This window comes from Xenopus laevis, chromosome 4L (assembly GCF_017654675.1).
Source record: "Xenopus laevis strain J_2021 chromosome 4L, Xenopus_laevis_v10.1, whole genome shotgun sequence".
NCBI lineage: Eukaryota > Metazoa > Chordata > Amphibia > Anura > Pipidae > Xenopus > Xenopus laevis.
Window position 1 is genome coordinate 70,241,547 of NC_054377.1, and position 20,083 is coordinate 70,261,629.

At 38.5% G+C, this 20,083-nt stretch overlaps 1 protein-coding gene across 6 annotated transcripts in view; it reads left to right on the forward strand.

Annotated features, from left to right (window-relative positions):
- The first annotated feature begins 1,082 nt into the window (after positions 1 to 1,082).
- The window catches only part of ndrg4.L (NDRG family member 4 L homeolog), a 52,252-nt gene continuing 33,251 nt past the window's right edge, over positions 1,083 to 20,083 (forward strand). For 2 of the 6 annotated variants that reach the window (XM_018256756.2, XM_018256757.2), the window contains exons 1-3: positions 2,318 to 2,688; positions 9,465 to 9,556; positions 11,683 to 11,727. In XM_018256756.2, coding sequence (XP_018112245.1) covers positions 2,652 to 2,688; positions 9,465 to 9,556; positions 11,683 to 11,727 — 174 coding nt within the window. In that variant the 5' untranslated portion in view covers positions 2,318 to 2,651. 6 annotated transcript variants of the gene reach the window in all.

The following is a 20,083-nucleotide window of genomic DNA, read 5'->3' on the forward strand; positions in this document are numbered from 1 at the left end:
TATATTTTAGTTTGGATCAAGTACAAGGTACTGTTTTATTATTAAATTTGGATTATTTGGATAAAATGGAGTCTATAAGAGAAGGCCTTTCTGTAATTCGGAGCTTTCTGGATTACATAGACAAAATTTGGATTATTTGGATAAAATGGAGTCTATAAGAGAAGGCCTTTCTGTAATTCGGAGCTTTCTGGATAACTGGTTTCTGGATAACAGATCCCATACCTGTACTGCAAATAATATTTCATTGATAAATATCCTGGAAGCCCTGATGAAAGGGCTACTCTGCTTCTTTAAAATTGTTGCCCTTGATGGTTTAACGCCAGGATTTCTTAGTTGGTTACATATTCAAAGGTATAACCCAGAGATCATCAGTGGGATCTCTCAGTTCAAGATGATCTTCTTTATATCATTGCAGTTATTGTTCTGCATTGTGTCATCTGGAAAGAACTCCCTTGAGACTCCTCCCTCCTTTTCCTTCCATATATCCCCTGTGTTTACCCAGATGGAATCATAATCTATGCATGAGATTCATGTACATGAATTTTATATGATTGAAGAGAATGTATAATATATGGCAGGGATGGCAATATAGGTTTCAGCTGGGGCTAATGGGAGTAGTAATTTAACAACGGCTAAGTGATGTAGGTTACAGATCCCTGCTATATGGTATTTTCTGTGTGCCACCTATGGAGCACTAGCAATCTATTAATTGTCTAGAGCAAAGTCTTTATACTATATATATATTTATCTGCATTGTGCTGTCAGATTGTGTTGGCTGCACTCTCTGACACTATTCCCCTGTATTCAGCCTCCCTCCTCCACTCTCCATTTGCTCATTCACTCCCCTATCTTTCACATTATCTGCCAATGCTTCAGTTAAGAGAGCCCTGTTACTTTTCCGTCATCCTTGTACGTAATCCTGATATTTTGTAATGCTCCATCTCTTGCACTCTTTATTTTCTATCTATTTCCTGTAAAAAGGATATTTATATGCCCCAGAGAAAGCTTGCTCCACCTTACAAGCCAACCACTCCTCTACCCCCTCCCCACTGACGCAGCACAGCTTCACCCAGTGTATTTCTCTCACTTTATCCACCTGCCCTCCTCCTATTCCACAAACCCACATCTCTGTATATACTCATATTCTCCCGCAGGAACCCATAACCTGTTATATTCTATAAGCGGGTGCTAACAAAAGGCACAACCTGGGGATCCAAAACCAGGTGTGGGCACTCTCGCTCACTCACCCTATAGAGTTTACCCCTCCCTCTATTTGACAACCGTGCCAACACGTGGAAAAACAGCCAGGCTTCATCTGGGAAGGAAGAGGAAGATCTGAGGGGAGAGGTAATTGTAAATGCCTGCCAGAGGGGCTAAAAATGTCTTTGGTGGCCAGGAGGGGGGTTCAGTAGGCATTGAAGAGGGGCAGACAGACAGAGAGACATTTAAAATGGTGCCTGTCTGACAGCCATGAGATTGCATACAGAAAATTGTCTGCCATTCCTATGTACTTGTTGTACGGGGGCTTGTATTTTACAAGGAGCATAAAAATGGCAGCTTACTGTTTTTGCCAGAGTACATAGCTTTATAGGGATGTGAGTGTTCTTCTAGCATGACCAAGTTTAAAGACTGCTGACAGCCCTGAATTGCCAGTCACTTGTTGGCTTTGCTTGTTATTGGACTAAAGAGTACTTCTAACCTTTTACTGATATCCTACTGATGAATTCTGGTGTAAATGAAAGTGTTTCTGTGATATATATATATATATATATATATATATATATATATATATATATATATATCTGATACAGGCACGGTGTCAGGGGTATAAACCAGTCATACTCAGTGGAGTATCTTTAGATTATCTTTATAGCCTTGCAGTTATTGTTCTGCATTGCCTCATCTGGACAGAAAGCCACAGGGTTCCTTTTTCTTCTATATATGTTCGTTTTTGTACCCAGATGTACTCATAATCTATGCATGAGATTCATTTAGATGAATATATTTGCTGTAAGAGAATGTATACTATATGACAGAGATGACAGAACAGATAATGCACACAGTATCTGCTGGGGCTAATGGGAGTTCTAGTGAAACAGCCTATAGCCAGCTGTTTTTCCGTGTGGCACCATGCAGCACAAGCATTGTATTCATTGTTTGGGGCAAGCCCCTTATACTGTCTAACATATCTGCATTGAGCTGTCACACAGATTGTGCTGGCTGGCAGATTGTCCCTGGCACTATTTCCCTCTCTCCAGCCTCCCTCCTCCGCTCTCCATTTGCTCAGTCACTCCCCTATCTCTTGCATTCTCTCTCAAAGCTTTACTGAAGAGGCCACTCTTTGTTCTTTTCTGTTGTTCCTGCACACACTCCTCTTACTTTGTATTGTTCCACCTCTTGCTCACTTTATTTTATATCCATTGCCTTTATAAAGCAATTGTTTTGCAGTTTGCTTTTCATCTTCTGTTTTTATTGTTCTCCCCTATCCGCCTGTGTAAGACTATCTGAAGCTTGCTGTCTCCCTGGCTTTGCTGGACAGCTCTCTGCCTCTCTTCATTGCCCCTTCCTACTTCTTCCTCTCAGAAAGATACATCAGGAGGTTTCTCTCATTCTGCCTGAAGCAGTTCTTTGCTGCGTTGTCTGCAGAGATAATGAAGCTGCTGGGGCATAAGATAGAGCTCTGGGCAGGTAAAAGTCTATGGGTTTGTGACTGACTTGCTGCATATTTCAATATGATCTACGAGTCACCTTGTATGCATGTCCCTGAGAACTGTGCTGGTGCAGTAATTGTGTTAGACTTGGGTGTGCATATTGGGTAGCATTGTATGGCTGGGTGTGTTCTTTTGCAGTAACAAAATCTCTAGAGAATGTCTTCCAAACCTCATAGCAGTCTATAACAGACGTTTAGTGTGTTGGAAAAAATTAAACTTGGAATGAAAGGCGTGTGACAAAGCTTTGGACGTATTCTTTCATGCTATTTCAGTAAAGAGATGCCTTTCTGCTCCTGTAAAATGTTTGCGTCTTTTTTAAAAAGAACGCCCTCTTTATAGAAGCATAAGCTTAAATGAATTTTTTGAAGGAAGCTGTATGTGCTTTCTGTACCTATACATAGAGTCAGATTTGTAAACCCAGTAAGAGTTTTAAAGTCTGTGGCCTCTGGGGATATTTTTAAGAAGTATGTGTGCTTAGCTCTGTACAAGTGACATTTCTGTAAGTTACAGTATATTCATTTCTTTTAATGGTCGGTGCTATTCCCCTGCTGGTTTATAGTTCCCTATAACAAAGATCCCTAAGATTTTCATAACATGTATTGGCCTTTGCAAAGCTTTTTTTATGTCTGCGCTTCAAATTTGGTAGAGGGTATGCTTCCTTAGAATTTCACTTGGAATGTGGGTGATGAGAATTTGGTAACAGATGTGTTTAGAATTTGCTTGTAGATGTAAGGACTGTTATATTGGTAAGAACTGGATGATTTGGATGAATTAACTAGAATGTGGTGAGGGATATGTGTGATGAGAATCTGGGATCTGACATCCCAAGAACTTGCTAATACTATGTGCCATGAAACTAGAACATTATATCCAGGAATGTGGTTATAAGAAGTGCTGAGAAATGGGTGAGTAGTGTGCCAAGAATGTAGTGAGGGGTATGTGTTCTGAAAATTGGAGTGACAAGCCAAGATTGTGGTAAGGAGCACAGGGAATAAGATTCTGGTAAGGCAGATATGTGCTGGCAATTTAGTAAGAGACATATTGATGAGGCTTATAAAAATATATGAAGCAACAATAACTGTTATATTTCAAATATAATTTTGTTAGCAATATCTGAGTCTATGATTCTAGGGGCACACAGTAAAAATAAGGAGTTTAGTTAAGAGGTAGTCATAATTTAGGTAATTTAGGTTTCTCTGAGGCCCATGTACTTGAGCTCTGTTCCTTAACATTGGGTCCCCAAGATGTTGCTGGACTAAAAATCCCATTATTTTTTAAAATATAATTAAGACTGAAAGCATGCATGGAGTTGTAGTCCCGCAATATTTGGTGATCCAAGGTTTATAAACAGGTTATGGCATAATCCCACATTAAGAGGTCTCCTTGAGATACCACTGATGTCATATAATGGAAATTGATAGCTAATTGTTTTTATAGTTTCTCAAATACATACCAACATTTGTTGTTAAGGTGTGCAGAAGTTTGCACAACTGCAGGTCCAGCATAGAAAACATTTTCTCTCCTTAAACTCAAGAATAAAAAAATGCATCTAACTTACATGACCCACAAGTTTTTCATAATAATTATACTGCGTGTCCTGTAGCAGGTTAACATCTTTGGTGTTTATCAACATGTAACAATGTTCTCTCACTGGGATCTTCTTAAGAAAGTTACTGAATTTTGAGTGACAAATCTGATTTTGATGTTCAACATTTAATTGGGGAAATATGATAAAACAGCATTGACATCCCAAAGATAATGTGGGTTGGGCAATCAGTAAGGCGGTGATGACTATTGGAGGATGGCTTTGAGAAACACGTATCTCTGGGAGGCGGCTGAGAATGTGTATGCCCATTATTTCTGTTTGGAAGGTGGAGCTCTTGATGTCTCTGCATGCTTTGGGCGGAAGATGTTTTCAACCCTGATATCTCTGTGGCATGGGGAAGAGAGAGGTATGTGTACAGGCTGAGATTGTCGGATTGTGGAAAAAGAAACCTTATACAGTATGCCCATAGTTTGTGGTCTTTCCAGAAGATCTCATCGCTAAAACCACCATACATGTGCAAGACGCTTGATTGTTGCATCTCTTTGCTTAATCTGTAGGGTAGTATGAGACCTCAAGTAAATGCAATATCTGCTCATTTTGTTTTCTTCAACAAGAATTGAAATGCAATGATAGGGTGGAGGAAACAAGGCAGTGGAACAGGAAGGTGAGAGAATTTGTCTTAAATTAGTATGAAAATCAGCAGGATGGAAGTTCACAGCTTCCTGACAGTGTTCTGCGTAGCTCGCACCTCTCAATGTGACTTAGAGAATGAGTCAGCAGATGGGACCAGCCATCTTTCTGTCTGTCTGTCTGCCAAGCAAGTTATTGATTTCTTTCTGCCTGTATGTTCACTTCATACAGTCTCTAACCTTTCCATTATGGCTTTTCAAAAATGGGATCTTCTTTTTTAGCTAAATATTTCTCTACACTACCGCTCTTTTGATACCTTTTTTATATTGCTGATTAGCATATTTTAATACCTTTAAGGGTATTACAAAAATAGTTCTTAAACTAAGAGAAAGAAGCATTCAGAGCATTGCAGCCGAAGAGTTAGCTTGTAGCTTGCACTAAAATTGTCTCACATTCTGATTTGTATTGTTTTAAATCTTCAATATGCAAAGTTAGATTGGCTATTGTTGGTGCATCTACAGCTTGTTCCTTAAAGTTAATGTGCATTTTACTGGGTTAAAAAGATTAATTGTTTTTAGTCTTGTCTCTTTGTAATGGAATTTAATGTCAGGCGATTGGCTGTTGGTGGGACACATGACCAATGCACTCTATGTATTATATAAACTTGGATGCAGGGTATTTCTTAAAAACATACAAAATTCCATGGAATACATTTTTTAGCTTGGCAAATACCAAGACGGTACATCTTCTTATACTGTACATTTTATATGTGAATGGTCATCATCTAACATGACATAATAGCTGTCCCATTAAAATGTCAAAATTATATTGTAGTTGCATTATATATTGATATGATATCAAAGCCCCCAGTAAATCATTAATGACTTGTGCATAATGTTTTATCAATTTATAAATGCATAATTTAAAAGGCTTCTTATAATATAATAGGGAGTTTCTATTTGCTCTACTAGACAATTCTGGAGGATCATGTTAGAGGTTGGTTAAAATGAGATGTAGGGTAATGCCTTAGATACTCTTGGAACTAAGGCTGATTCAGCAAAGTGTTTGGACCAGGAGGCCCTAATCCAAATTTCAGTCTCAAAATAGGGCTTCAACTATTGCTTAGATAGAACATGGAAATTAGTATTAACGGGACCATTCACCTTTAAATCAACTTTTAGTATGATGAAGATAATGATATTCTGAGACAATTTGCAATTGGTTTTAAATTTTTATTATTTGTGGTATTTAAATTATTTACAGCAGCTGTCAAGTTTGCAATTTCAGCTATCTGTTGCCATGGTCCAAATAAGGTACAAGAGGAGGGTTGTGGGTGCACTCCTAAGGCCATATAAAAACATATATAAATACAATAATCCCCTGTCTAAAAAAAGAAAAACAGGGTTTTTTGTTAGAAAGTTATGATCATAAAATTGGTAAGCTACCATACCACGTCAAGGTAAACCCCATACTGCGGTCCCTAACCTGTTTACCAGTGATCAAAATATAAAACCTTGGTTTCAATCTGTGGACTAGATTGTGGTCCAAATTACCCTAGCAATCATGCACTGATTTTAAATAAGAGACTGACATATGAATAGGAGAGGGCCTGTATAGAAAGATGAGTAATAAAAAGTTGCAATAACTATACATGTATAGCCATAATGAGCTTTTATTTTTTAAATGGGGTCAGTGATACCTAGTTGAAAGCTGGAAAGAGTCAGAAGAAGAAGGCAAATAATTCAAAAACTGTAAAAAAAAAAAAAAAGATTGTCAGACACTTTAATGAAAAATTATTTTTGGGGGTTCTTTCCCAAAAAATCTCTTCTGGCAACAACCTTACTATATTTTGTGCATGCCACTTGGTACTTACCACGTACTGGCTCAAACAAATATTAAATAATGACAATGCCCTCTTCCCATAAAAAGGCTTAATTTTAATCACATGGGTCTCAAACTATAACTCTTAATGGGATCATGGGAAAACATGTTTTTTTTCAAAATGCATCAGTTAATAGTGCTGCTCCAGCAGACTTCTGCACTGAAATCAGTTTTTCAAAATTTGACAAGGTGACCCCAGTCATGTGACTTGTGCTCTGATAAACCTCAGTTACTCTTTACTGCTGCACTGCAAGTTGGAGTGATTTCACCCCCCCAGCAGCCCATCAGCAGCTGCAGAACAATGGGAAGGAAACCAGATAACAGCTCCCTGGTAGCTATAAGAACAGCACTCAGTAGTTAAGACACATGTCCCACTGCGACCCCATTCAGTTATATTGAGTAGGAGAAACAATAGCCTGGCAGAAAGCAGTTCCATGGTGCAGCACTGGCTCTTTCTGAAAGCACATGGCCAGGTAAAATGACCTGAGATGACTGTCTACACACCAATATTACAACTAAAAAAATAGGAATAGATTAGGAATTAAATTTTATATGGTAGAGTGAATTATTTGTAAACAGTGTAATTTAGGAATAAAAACTACACCATAAAAATCATGACAGAATCCCTTTAAAGGACATGTACAGTGTCGGACTGGATTGCCAAGGGCCCACCAGAAAACCTTAGACCGTGGGCCCACCAGAAAACTTTAGATTGTGGCCCACCAGAAAACCTTAGACCGTGGGACCGCTTCCCAAACTATTATTCCTCCTATCCTCGCTCAACCCCTTTATTTTCGTGGTCTTTTATATCTACTTACTATATTCTTTCATTTTTGTTCCATAAAGAAATAGGGAATGACCATGAAATAGGCCAAATGGTTAGAAGCAAGAGGGACCACAGACACCCCTCTGACACATCATCAGCAACATTGACATCTGCAAACAGGACATATATGCTGTAAAGTTCATGCAATGCATAATGCAGCTTTAAACAGACACAACATATTTTAATAAAATGTTTTGCTGGGGTTGAGCACTGTAATGGTTAAGCTGAGCTCAGGAGAGGTGGTTAGGAGAAATAAAAAAAAAAATAGGATCAGACAGCTAGAGTTTCTATGGGAACCAGCAATGCCATCTCTTTATTGGGTGTGTTTAGTAATCTGAGCTGAGAAGAACTGAGCATGCTCATAAGTCAACAGCCAAAGCAAATTTCTGAGTGAGGGGCAGAGTGGGTTAGATGGGAACGATTTCTAAGTGATTAAGAGGATGCTGCAGCCTTACTGTTAACCTTTTAACAACCAGAGTGGCAGTTATCTAAAGATTTTAAAGAGGCTGTTCACTGATTACATTTTTGTGTAGAGGGTTAACATGCCCTTAAAAGGGAGTTTAACGGCAATGGAGAAGTCTAAAACATTGTGAAAGGTAACATCCAATGTCTGCATATTAAAAGTCACTGGTACCCTTCCTAAAGCACCTAGCTGAATGTTTGCTATTGTGTTAGCTGATATTAATTCCAATAAAAGGAAATTGAGGAGTACCTGTATACTGTATATTGGGGTTACAGCTTGTAACCACTGTTCTTACTGTATTATATGTTTAGCTGCTCTAACTGCTGTTCATGTGCTATATCACTCTTGTAACAACAAAAGAGCGAGTTGCATTTGGACAAACCAACATATAATTTTTTTTAAAGCAATTCAATTACAAGCTTAATTCTTCACTTTTACAGTGCTTGATTTATACTGCAGTTCCCTTGTAAAAATGTAGAGTTGAGTGTATAATACATTTGAACTGCAAAATTGTGCTCCCAAACCTGGTTGACTGTGTGATTTTTTTAAACACCATACTACATAGAGCACTACCAGGTTCAGTCTGTGGCAGATTATGGACATGGCTGATGGGGGACCCACTTTCAGTTCTAAATTTTGGGAGGTATGCAGTGTGCCCAGAGGCCTGATTAAGTGCAACTTACCACGCTGATGGTGATTCAAATGATAGTCCAGTAAATACATTTCTTTCATATATTCACATTTGTTTTCAAAACTTCACTGATCCTTTAAGAAAATGCTGGAATATTTGCTTTTTATTTAGTATGTGTGTTTTATACATAGAAATCTACTATAATAGGTTTCAGATACCTCATACCTTATGCTTTGTATCCTGCATCAATGTAGAATTTTCTTTAGGCAGATAACACATGTACTTTACTGAAGGTCTGGAAAAACCATAAAATATATCAGATGTTTCTCTGGCGCCAGGAAGGTGAACTGCAGAGCATGGGAAGGATTGGATGTTGCTTTTATCTGGCAGAACTAGAAAGGATCAGCTTCTGTACTCATTTATAGAACCCAGTGGTTATGTACAAGAAGAAGAGAGAGAAGAAGGGGTAAGATTAAAGACATACAAATCCAATGCCCAGAGAGTCATATTGGGAAGTTGAAGCAGAAGATTTGTGGAGGATGACAGAAGGTGCTGCCAGTGAACAAGTAGTTCCAAGCCTAGTCTTATTTGGTATCTTTCAGCACAATCCAGGCAGAACAAAGTGGAAATTTCAAATCACTAACAGAGATTAGTACTGCTTTTAGCAAATTAATCTGCATTTAGTCAAAAGTAAACTGATATCTATGAGGTTACTTTTATATATGCACTTTATTTGTTATGTACTCACTTCCATATGTTTGACTCTTCTGATCTAGGCTTGCTGCTGCCAGACATCAGCATATCTGGGATGAGTGAGCTGCGCTTTCCAGAGGAGAAACCTCTTCTCAGAGGCCAAGACACAGAAATGGTAAGGGTAATTCCTTCAATTCCAGAAGAAAAGGGTGTTTTGTAATTCATTCATGTATGCCTATAGTTACTTATATTGACTAAACTATGTACTTTGTGTTACTCTGGGTTCTGTTGTGTTTCATTTTAATAAATGACATATAAATGTGGAGTATGGCCTATATTGGCATGGACTTTGCACTAATAACCACCTTCCCCTCTCAAATTGGCCCTACACTAACTAGATGCTCTAAGAAACATTTGGAATAGCACAATGTGTATGTTTTGGAATTTCCATGCATTGAAAACTTCATGCACTTTCCCTGTAATATTGACTACAATGGTGGTTTCCATATCCATTTTATCTACTGTTACAACCCTTAAACCACTGGTAATGCTGTACTTAGTGGTACTTGTGCCGATCTAACATATTTGTAAGGTACTTGGAACTCTAATGAATAAAGCTCAGCAACAAAGAACTAAAAAAGGCTCACTGGCTGTTGTAATTTGTAACTAATCTTGGTGAGAAATTCTCAAGAGAAAGTGATAATAATTAAGCAACGAACATCTCAGATTCTCACTTGTTCACAGTGAGTCTGCATTAAAAAAATCAACATCAAAATATACTGTGCCCAGAATCTTCTTTGAATCTGTAGCTTAATCTGATCATGTAAATATGGGGAACTGCTGCTAATATAAAGCTAAGTAGATAAGTAGTTGGATAAAGGATCAGATGCTGTGCATATGTCTACATGCAGTCCATATTATAGGAGAGGGAATGGTTAGCTTTGTAACTAGGGTGCACTAGTGCAGGCAGGATTAATTACAAATTCTCAACAAAGTATGTTGTAGGAGAAGGCACAGGAGACTTTCTAGATACTTTATAGGAATGGGGATGGCACTTGAGTATTTGCACCTGTACCTTTATTAAGTGAGCACTTTGTTTTTGGAGAAGGGTCAGAATGGTCAGAGGATATGTTGCAGGAGAGTGGCGTGAATAATTTGCAGATATGATGCACAAGAGAGGGCTTAAAGCATTGTATTGATGGGACTTGATGTTCTGCAGATATTTTACCTGAGAATATATGCAGGTATGGGCAATATTCCCACCGTTTTTGTGTGCATGTGCACGAGCGCACAGCTTGGAGGGAACATTGGGTATGGGTTGACCTTAAGCTATATTGTCAAAAAACAAGTAGGATGTATATATGTGGCAAAAAAGGGTAATGTCATTGCGGATGTTATATGAGTGGGGATTTAAAGTTGTCAAGCTCATCTATGAAATGTTCTGAGTATATGTATTGTGGCACAGAGTCTGGGAAAACACTAGAGGGAAGGTACATATCTCGCAGAATGCTCTATGAGGAGAAAGTTAGAGGCTGTGTGCAATCAGCATGTAATATAATGAATGCAGGTGTTGTGAGTGATGTCACCATCTGGGGGAGGGGAGCCTGTTAAAAAGTGAGGTACTGGCTAACCATCTAAGTGGGGCTAAAACGATGCAGTAAAGAGCAAGACCTGTGCTGCCATACAGCCAGCGGAACAGGCTGTTCTGTATAATGGACAAGAACTGTAAGTTAGTTACTTTTGATACACCTTACTTTTCTCTTGAAAACTCAGTAGAGAATAAGGCTAACAGTTAAATACATTTCCAAATTATATAATGCTCTGAATATATGTTGCATAGTATTACAGGAGATAGCATATGGCAGGGGTCCCCAACCTTTTGAACCCATGAGCAACATTCAGAAGTAAAAGGAATTGGGGAGCAACACAAGCATGAAATATTGTTCTTGTGGTGCCAAATGTGGATCGTCAACCTACATTGAAGCCCTGTTTGCCTCCAAGCCTGGAATTCAAAAATAAGCTCCTACTTTGAGGCCACTGGGAGCAACATCTAAGGGGTTGGAGAGCAACATGATGCTCACAAGCTACTGGTTGGGGATCACTGGCATATGGTGTGCTCTGCAGATATAGAATATTGCGGGCTGGGAATGCAGGATATAGGAGAGATTCTTTGCAGCTTAAGTACAGCACTGTAGAGCACTGCCAATGGTGAAAGTAGCTCAGGTGTATGTCTAAAATTTCTGAAATAAAGTACGTTATTTTATCTAACAGATTTACATAAATATTGTGTTGCTATTTCAGGAGTCTGCTGACACCTTTATGTCTGCTGCGGATACAGACTGGAAAGTAAGTAAATGCACTGCTTCTATATTTTACTGTTATGACAATTATGAAAGAATGCACACACAAAGTACATTGAATGTTTTGTGCAAGCAGCATGTTAAGCAGCACTGAATTTTGAACTATGTCCATGAATGCCAAATGATCTGTGCATTCTATAACTGGTTGCGTATGTTGGTGACATAACTTGTGTTGTTTACACGTGCACACATCCTTGAGCTGGCATACTGAGAGTAGCAGGTTAACAGCCGGAGGGCTGCAGGTTGGCCATTCCTGATTTATTTACTGGATATATCTGCTACTCAATATGATATTACATGTGAGCTATTAGCAACAGTTTTCCATCAGTGGTCTCTCAGTTGCTAGGGGAATGTGCCCTGAAAATTGCAAATCCACTGTTCAGAGGGGCCTGTTCTAAGAATCAGCATTCTGAACCCAAGTTAATTGCTTTGACTTTTTCTCACCAGTCAATATCTTCAGACCAGTGAGGATGGCAACTGTTATGTTGCTCTGTTCCATTGATTTTGTATTGATATGTGCTTTTGGCAAGTTGACCACGGCCTTCATTACGTCATGCTGTAATGCCGCTGTTGCCTTTTTCCTGGATTTCCCTCAATGTATGACAATGTTCATGAAGATAAAAAACTTTTCATAAAATTATTGTTTATGAAAAGTTTTTTTATAATAAAACAAATGATAGAACTGTCAGATGTTGAGAAAGAACTAATAACTTAGGTTAAATTAAGTAAACAAAAATGTTTTTGTCACACATAAATGTTGATGTTGTCATTATAAATGAGAGCATAAAAGCTTTGCATTAATATATGTGTAATAACATACATATCTCACATAGGTGGTAGTACACAGCCTGAACATGAAATATAGCATTAATGGCTGGGGAAATGGCTGTGCTGTCAATCTGGAGGAGCAAAGCTAGTGTCAAAGGTTGGAGGCCATCCCTGTCATTAAATCCTGTGCCATTTTAAATAATGTGCAAGTTAGGGGATGGGAGGGAATGCTTACGTGCATGCTGCCTAGCCAAATCCTAAGGAGCACTGAGTGCTCTGGTACTTGAGAGTGCTGTCCCATGCACACAGGGGTTTCACTTCTATGTGGCAGGCGCTAGGACTATGCTGCCACAAGAGGGGGTGCACACACATAAAGCATCTGGTGCTGGGACCATGAGGCCTTGGGGCGCCGCTTCTTTAAATCCAGCCCTGCTTACGTGCCTTGTTCTACCTGTCCATCATGAATACATTTCTGCTGAATACAGGCAGTTCTGTAATAATTGGTGTTGCCGAGGTCAGTTTGCTCAGAAACTGAGAGCAGAGACCCGTATCAATACAGCAATGGAAGAAGGCAGTGTGCAAAGTGCATAATAAAGTTTGGCTGTGTTTTGCACACTGCCTTCTTTGCTGTAAATGGCCCCTACTGCGGCTGTGAAGGGTAGCCTAGGGAGAGGAGGCCTGGCAGGGAGCCCACAGCAACATAGTCTGTATACTATACAATGGATTCAGTGGGATACAAATGATTCCCACTGACCTGTTTCCATGCAGAAAAATGTATTAATAAGGAAGGGTCTAGGGTCGAATAGGGGAACATTAACAGGGTTGCATTTGTGGGGGTGAGTCCAAAAAGGACATGTTTGATGGCGGGCCTGAGGACTACAAGTTTCAACACCATTTACTTTGCTAGGTTTGTAATTTACATAACAGGTGCCCCTAGGATCACTGTCGTTTGTCACCCCTATCCACCCCCCTTTTATTTGTGCAAATTTTCATTATTGGAACCAGAGCAATGGGGATTGGTGCACGGGAAATTTAAAAAAATGATTATATCTCCTTCACATCCCCAGTGTTTTTGAACCAATGCGGGTGTGGTTGGGCAGCATGGAACCCAATACAATCCAGCCGCCCTAGGGCGGGACTTGGTGGCCTTTCCACAAATCCGGGCCTGAATATTCTACACAGACAACCATAAAACTCCTTCAGTGGTGAAACAAAAGAGTGAGCAGGCACTAGGCATCATTTACCATTCCCACGGGCAGAATTGCAGGAGCACCAAGGGGCGTAAGAGTGTGCCCCCTAGTGCTCATACACTATTCACTTCTGTCTGGGGAAATGTGTTGTGCACATCATAATTAAGCTTACAGTGGTACAACTTTATGAAAGTAGCCCATGATGATTTGACAGTGTATAAAGCTGGCCATAGATGTAAAGATTTTTAAAAGATCCGATCGTCATCGTGAGTCCACGATTATTTTGAAACGATCGTACGATCGTACGAATTGTCCATCAACTAAAAAGACCATTTGCCAGGAAAACAAAGGGGAGCTGCCGGCTGGCCCTGCAAACATAGATAGATTACACTGGGACCATTAAAAATTTTTTAATATGGCCGATCAATTTTCTGACAGATGCCAGACGAAAAATCGTAAGATGTACAATCGTTCGAATCCCACTAACTTCACGATAATTTCGAAGGATTGGTTGGCTTCGCTAAAATTGGTCGTTCGGCAAGAAAAATCTTTGCGTCTATGGGGAGCTTAAGGTTAAACCCAATAGGATTATTTTGCTTCCAATAAGGATGAATTATATCTACAAGGTACTATATTATTATGGAAAAAAAGGAAATAATTTTTCAAACTGTGAATTACTTTATTAAAATGGAGTCTATGAGAGATGGCCATCCCAGTTTTCTGGATAACAGGTTTCCAGATAACAGATCCCAGACCTGTAATAGTGAAGTGAGTATTTCCACATAGAAGAGGAAGGGTGACACCAAGAATGGCAAATGGGATTGTGGGCAAAACTGTACAGCGTGGATGGCATATTATAATAACTTTTGAATATTCCATGGCAGGGATGATTAGGCCATGGTCGTTTGTAAAATACTGAGAATTTAGTATATTAATACATAGGGCTTCACATATTTCTATAAAATATAAGTGACACCTACAACTGCAACCAAGGCAGAAGATATGTAGAGAAGAAAAACAGAAAGAATTGCACATTCCCTGTTTTTAAACACCAGCACCAATTAAAAGAGATTTAAATGTATATGTTTCACCAATACGACAGCCATGAATATCTAATAATGTTTATGGGCTGCACATGAAAACATATATTTTTACTTTCCAGTAAAAACGAAGAAAACTCTTCAGATTCCTTTTTCTTGTTTATTGCTGTGTCTTTATTTTAGGCACTGGATGCAAGAATGTAGTTGCTATGGTGACCTAGCACCTGATATTCGTTGAGCCCTGTGTTTGAGTGCAGAAAGTTTCATATGCCTAGAAATCACATGGAAAATGAAAAATCTCTGTAATACATGGCAGTTTCTATAATCTCTGAGCATCTGAGCAACAAACTATAATATTGCAAGCCTGGAGACTAGCATTTATACTCTTCATGAAAATAACTAAGTAGTGTCAAGGTATAAATAGCATACATGTTGCATCCATCATCTTTAAACAAGCATTTAATCATTTTTCATACCTTGATATTAATATGTCTTAAAGGGCTTTACAGTCAAAGCTCTCTGTATAAACATGGTTGTCTCTTCCCCCAGCTGCAGTTAGGCTGTGATATAAAGAGCAGTTAGTGAATAATAATAGTGAATAATAATAATGGTTTGTTTTTTTAAACTTGTTTTTTATTTATTTTTATCACACAATAAATTTTTTCCATTATGCATTTCCATACAGTAAAGCAGTGATCCCCAACCAGTAGCTCGTGAGCAACATGTTGCTCTCCAACCCCTTGGATGTTGCTCTCAGGGTCCTCAAAGCATGTGATTATTTTTGAATTCCAAGCTTGAAAGCAAGTTTTAATTGCATTAAAACTAAGTATAGTGCCAAGTAGAACCTCCTGTAGGCTGCCACTCCACATAGGGGCTACCAAATATCCCATCACATCCATTATTTGACACCCCAAGGGACTTTTTCATGCTTGTGTTGCTCCCCAACTCTTTTTATATTTGAATGTGGCTCACGGTTTAAAAAGGTTGGGGAACCCTGCAGTAAAGACTAAAAAATATCAGTTCTCAACAATTGTTCAACAGTATGGGGCCGATTCACTAAGGGTCAAATATCGAGGGTTAATTAACCCTCGATATTCGACTAGGAACTAAAATACTTCGACTTCGAATATCGAAGTCGAAGGATATAGGGCACATAGTACGATCGAACAATCGAAGGATTATTCCTTCGATGGAACGATAAAATTCTTCTAATCGATCGATTCGAAGGATTTTAATCCAACGATCGAAGGAATATCCTTCGATCAAAAAAAGTTAGCCAAGCCTATGGGGACCTTCCCCATAGGCTAACATTGACTTCGGTAGCTTTTAGATTCCGAACTAGGGGGTCGAAGTTTTTTTTAAAGAGACAGTGCTTCGACTATCGAATGGTCGAATAGTCGACCGATTTTTACTTCGAATCCTTCGATTCGAAGTCGTAGTCGAAGGTCGAAGTAGCCCATTCGATGGTCGAAGTAGCCCAAAAAAAACTTCGAAATTCGAAGTTTTTTAACTTCGAATCCTTCACACGAAGTTAGTGAATCGGCCCCTTAATAATAACAATTTAAGCTAAAAAATAAGTTTGGCATCCTATAAAGGGTTTTATGGGTGTATAGCCAACAATCTGTTTATTTGATGACTCCTGGGGGGGGTGCAAAGTCTAGCCTTTCTTGTTCTTGTTGCCAGGTATTGGGATGACTCCACGATAAGTTGGTTTTCTCTTAAAGTTTCTTCATCATACCATGTCGTTTATCTAAAGGTATAGACTGTAAGTTATTTAATATGATGTATGAATTATGAAGTCATGTATTAAAGAATTTTGTTGTGTTTTGTCCTTTTTTGGTTATTGCTTTGTTTGACTAATAGTATAGTTGGAGGTTCAGGAGTTAACCACTGTTGTAGTATCGTTTTTCGGGCTGCTGCTGCCAATCTCCCAACCATATTTTTTCAGATTTTGATAGTTGGGTGGTACTGCTACATAATACCCACTCTAATTGCATTTGAATGGATTTTCTGATCATCTGGTTGCTAGTGTCCAAATCGCCCTAGCAACCATGCATTGATTTGAATGAGGGACTGGAATATGAATAGAAGAGGGCCTGACAAGAAAGATGAGTAATAAAAAGTAGAAATAACTATAAACTTGTAGCTTTAAAGAACATATGTTTTTAGATGGGTTCAGTGACCCCCCATTTGAAAGCTGGAAAGAGTCAGAAGAAGACAAATGATTAAAAAATTATATAAAAAAAAATAAGGACCAATTGAAAAGTAGCTTAGAATTAGGCATTTTAAAAAATTAACTCAAAGGTGAACCACCCCTTTAAGTGCAAGAAATAACAAAAAAACTGTACATACTGTATTTCCTAATTAAAACAATAGGCAAATGGTATGCTTATTACAAACCCTTTACATTGACTAATGTTGAAAAAGGAGGTATCCTACCTGATATACCAATCTTAATTCTAAGAGCTTAATTGTACCAGTGCAAAAACTAATAGAAATCAATTACCAATTAGTTATGGACAGTCTACCACAGATTAATAAACATGAAAGCAAACACCTGTTTGTTTGGTTGGTATAGGTACCTGCACTCTAATATCCAATGTAAGCATCTTGGTATTAACGTAAATTATGCAACCTTACAACACCTTATAAAACTTGTTTTTCTTTATGTTATGTCTGTAATGATGAAAATGTTGAGATAATTCCTCTACTGGGCACCGCCTCCTCCAGATGACCCCTGTACTTCAGAGCGAGCCCCCCAAGCACCAGATAACACATTTTAAAAAAAAATGTTGTCCCCTACATATTGTATACCCAACCTTCATGTGCTCGTGTGTAAGTACACCGATTTGCAGAGTGTGAGAGTAGCTGCACTCCCTTAGACATGTGGTTGTAACGGATGTAGCCGTGGAATCAATTGTGGGAGCAGCACGAGCGATGTGTAAATATTTCCTCTTTAGTGATGACATGCATATGAGTGGTACTATAAAACAGAAAATAAATTTATTGGGAGCCCACTACAAAACTGAAGAGCAACACAGAATGAAAGTCATAAAGATGTTCAATGTATCTAGAGATAAATGTGTCCAGAGATAAATGTTATATGTGCAATGTAATTTATTGTACTGCACTATACTGCCAGTATAAGTGGTACTATATAAAAAAACATCTAGCAAGAATTCTGCATTTCCTTGTCATTATTTGGCCAATTAAAGTAGAAATATTTCAATATCTCCTTGATTTAATGTTTGGAGAAAGCATAAGTGCAGTTATTGCTGCCATGCCAGTTTCCAATTGTGCATTAAATGATGTTAGTTAAATTGCGCCACCCTCTTTATATTACCAGCTGTGGTGTATGTTTAAAACCAGGCAGCTCTGTAAATGTTCAGGAAAAGTCTGATTTCATAGACAAAACCCTGTAACAATATTGCAGTAACGCTCACTTTTTGAATTTAGAGTAATGACACACAGGGCTTCTTCAAGAAGTTTGCATTAGGTTTTTTTAGTAGGCCAATAATATGTTGCCTAAGTGCCTGATGCAGTTTACTTGTGGACCTGAATGTAAATCACCAAGCTCTCAAGTGTTTGCATATGTCAAGCAATAGTAGCCTGGAAAAAGGTGGTTACATTTCAGTGCAATGAAGCTTTTTATGTATGGTTGTAGTAAATAAATAAATGTAATAAATTAACTGTTCCCTTATATACCTGTGCACTTTTGTAACGCATTGTTTGACAAAGTGAGGTTTATCCAGCCAAAACTTATCCTGCCACAATATATGGCATCAACTAGACTGAATGTTCTAGAACGTCTATTTGATGCAACTTTGTGTGCAGCTCCTGGTTCTCTCTGTTGCTGACTTTTTTTTAGACCCCCTTGGATGGAAATTAATTTTGTGTCTGATTTTGTGGCTGATTTTAAGACTATAATAATGTATTAATTGTAAATGTTTTAGAACTATCTTATTTTATGAGGAGCCCTGGTGGAACATAATTTCAATACACTGTAATTAATAAAGTATTCTTATAGAAGCACATCTGTACCAACATTTATCCATCACATTCAGTGTTCGGAAGCCAGTCAATCAACTTTGTAGTAAATGTACTCATCCCTTATGACTGTTGCCGTAAATATGGTGAGATTATTACAATGATTGATGTTTAAAGGAAACCAACCAGTAAATCCCACTTTGTACAACCAGTGGGCTTTGGGATGTTCAAGATCAGAGAATGTACTACAGCTACCTGTGACAGTTGTCAGAAGGATAACATATTACAAGCTGTTCTTTCTCTCTCCTTTTCTGTTTTAGCAAGCATGTACTTAGGCTGTAGAATCCACAGGATTTTCCTATCATCTGATAAAGCTAATAATTATTGTTGGCACTGCCTGTAATTAAAGTTGAGTAAAGGGTAAGTGAGCAAGGTTGCACTGCAAAATGTTGCTGGAAAGATGTAGAATGTTTAATAAGGGTCACTGCTATAGCCTATTTTGGCTGAATCATTATTTACAGATACATAATCTGGTCAACTCCAGAATGTAGGTTAGTCTGAGTTCGGCTCTACACTGTTTTATAAGGTTTGACAAAGGGCCATAGTATCACGAAACGTTGCCTTAAGGCACTTTCAGCACAGTTTTTCACTTTTTTCAAACAATACCGGAGTGCTGCTGCTTTTATTGATCTATACAGTGTTTTATATCATTAGAGATGCGCAGAATCCACAGTCTTGAAGTCGAATTTTCACAGGGTTTGATCCAGCTAAACATTACTGGCGACGGTGCCTCTCATACATGTTTACTAGAATCTATATAAGAGATGGCTGCTATTATGCCTTAACAGCTTGAAAGTGATATACCGTATATACCCGAGTATAAGACGAGTTTTTCAGCATCCAAAATATGCTGAAAAATTCTACCTTACCCGAGTAGCTGAGATTGCAGTCACTTTTAATCATTCCTATACCAACAGTACACTTGGGGAGAGACTGCAATATCCCACAATGCCCTCTGTTGGTTATATGAAAGAATAACAGTGCGCCCTCTGTTGGTTATATGAAAGAATAACAGTGACTGCAATTTCACACAGCGCCACCTGTTGGTTGTATTAAAGAAAAACAGTGCACCCTCTGTTGGTTATATGAAAGATTAACAGTGACTGCAATATCACACAGCGCCATCTGTTGGTTGTATGAAAGAATAACAGTGCGCCCTCTGTTGGTTATATGAAAGAATAACAGTGACTGCAATATCACACAGCACGCTCTGTTGGTTATATGAAAGAATAACAGTGCGCCCTCTGTTGGTTATATGAAAGAATAACAGTGACTGCAATATCACACAGCACCCTCT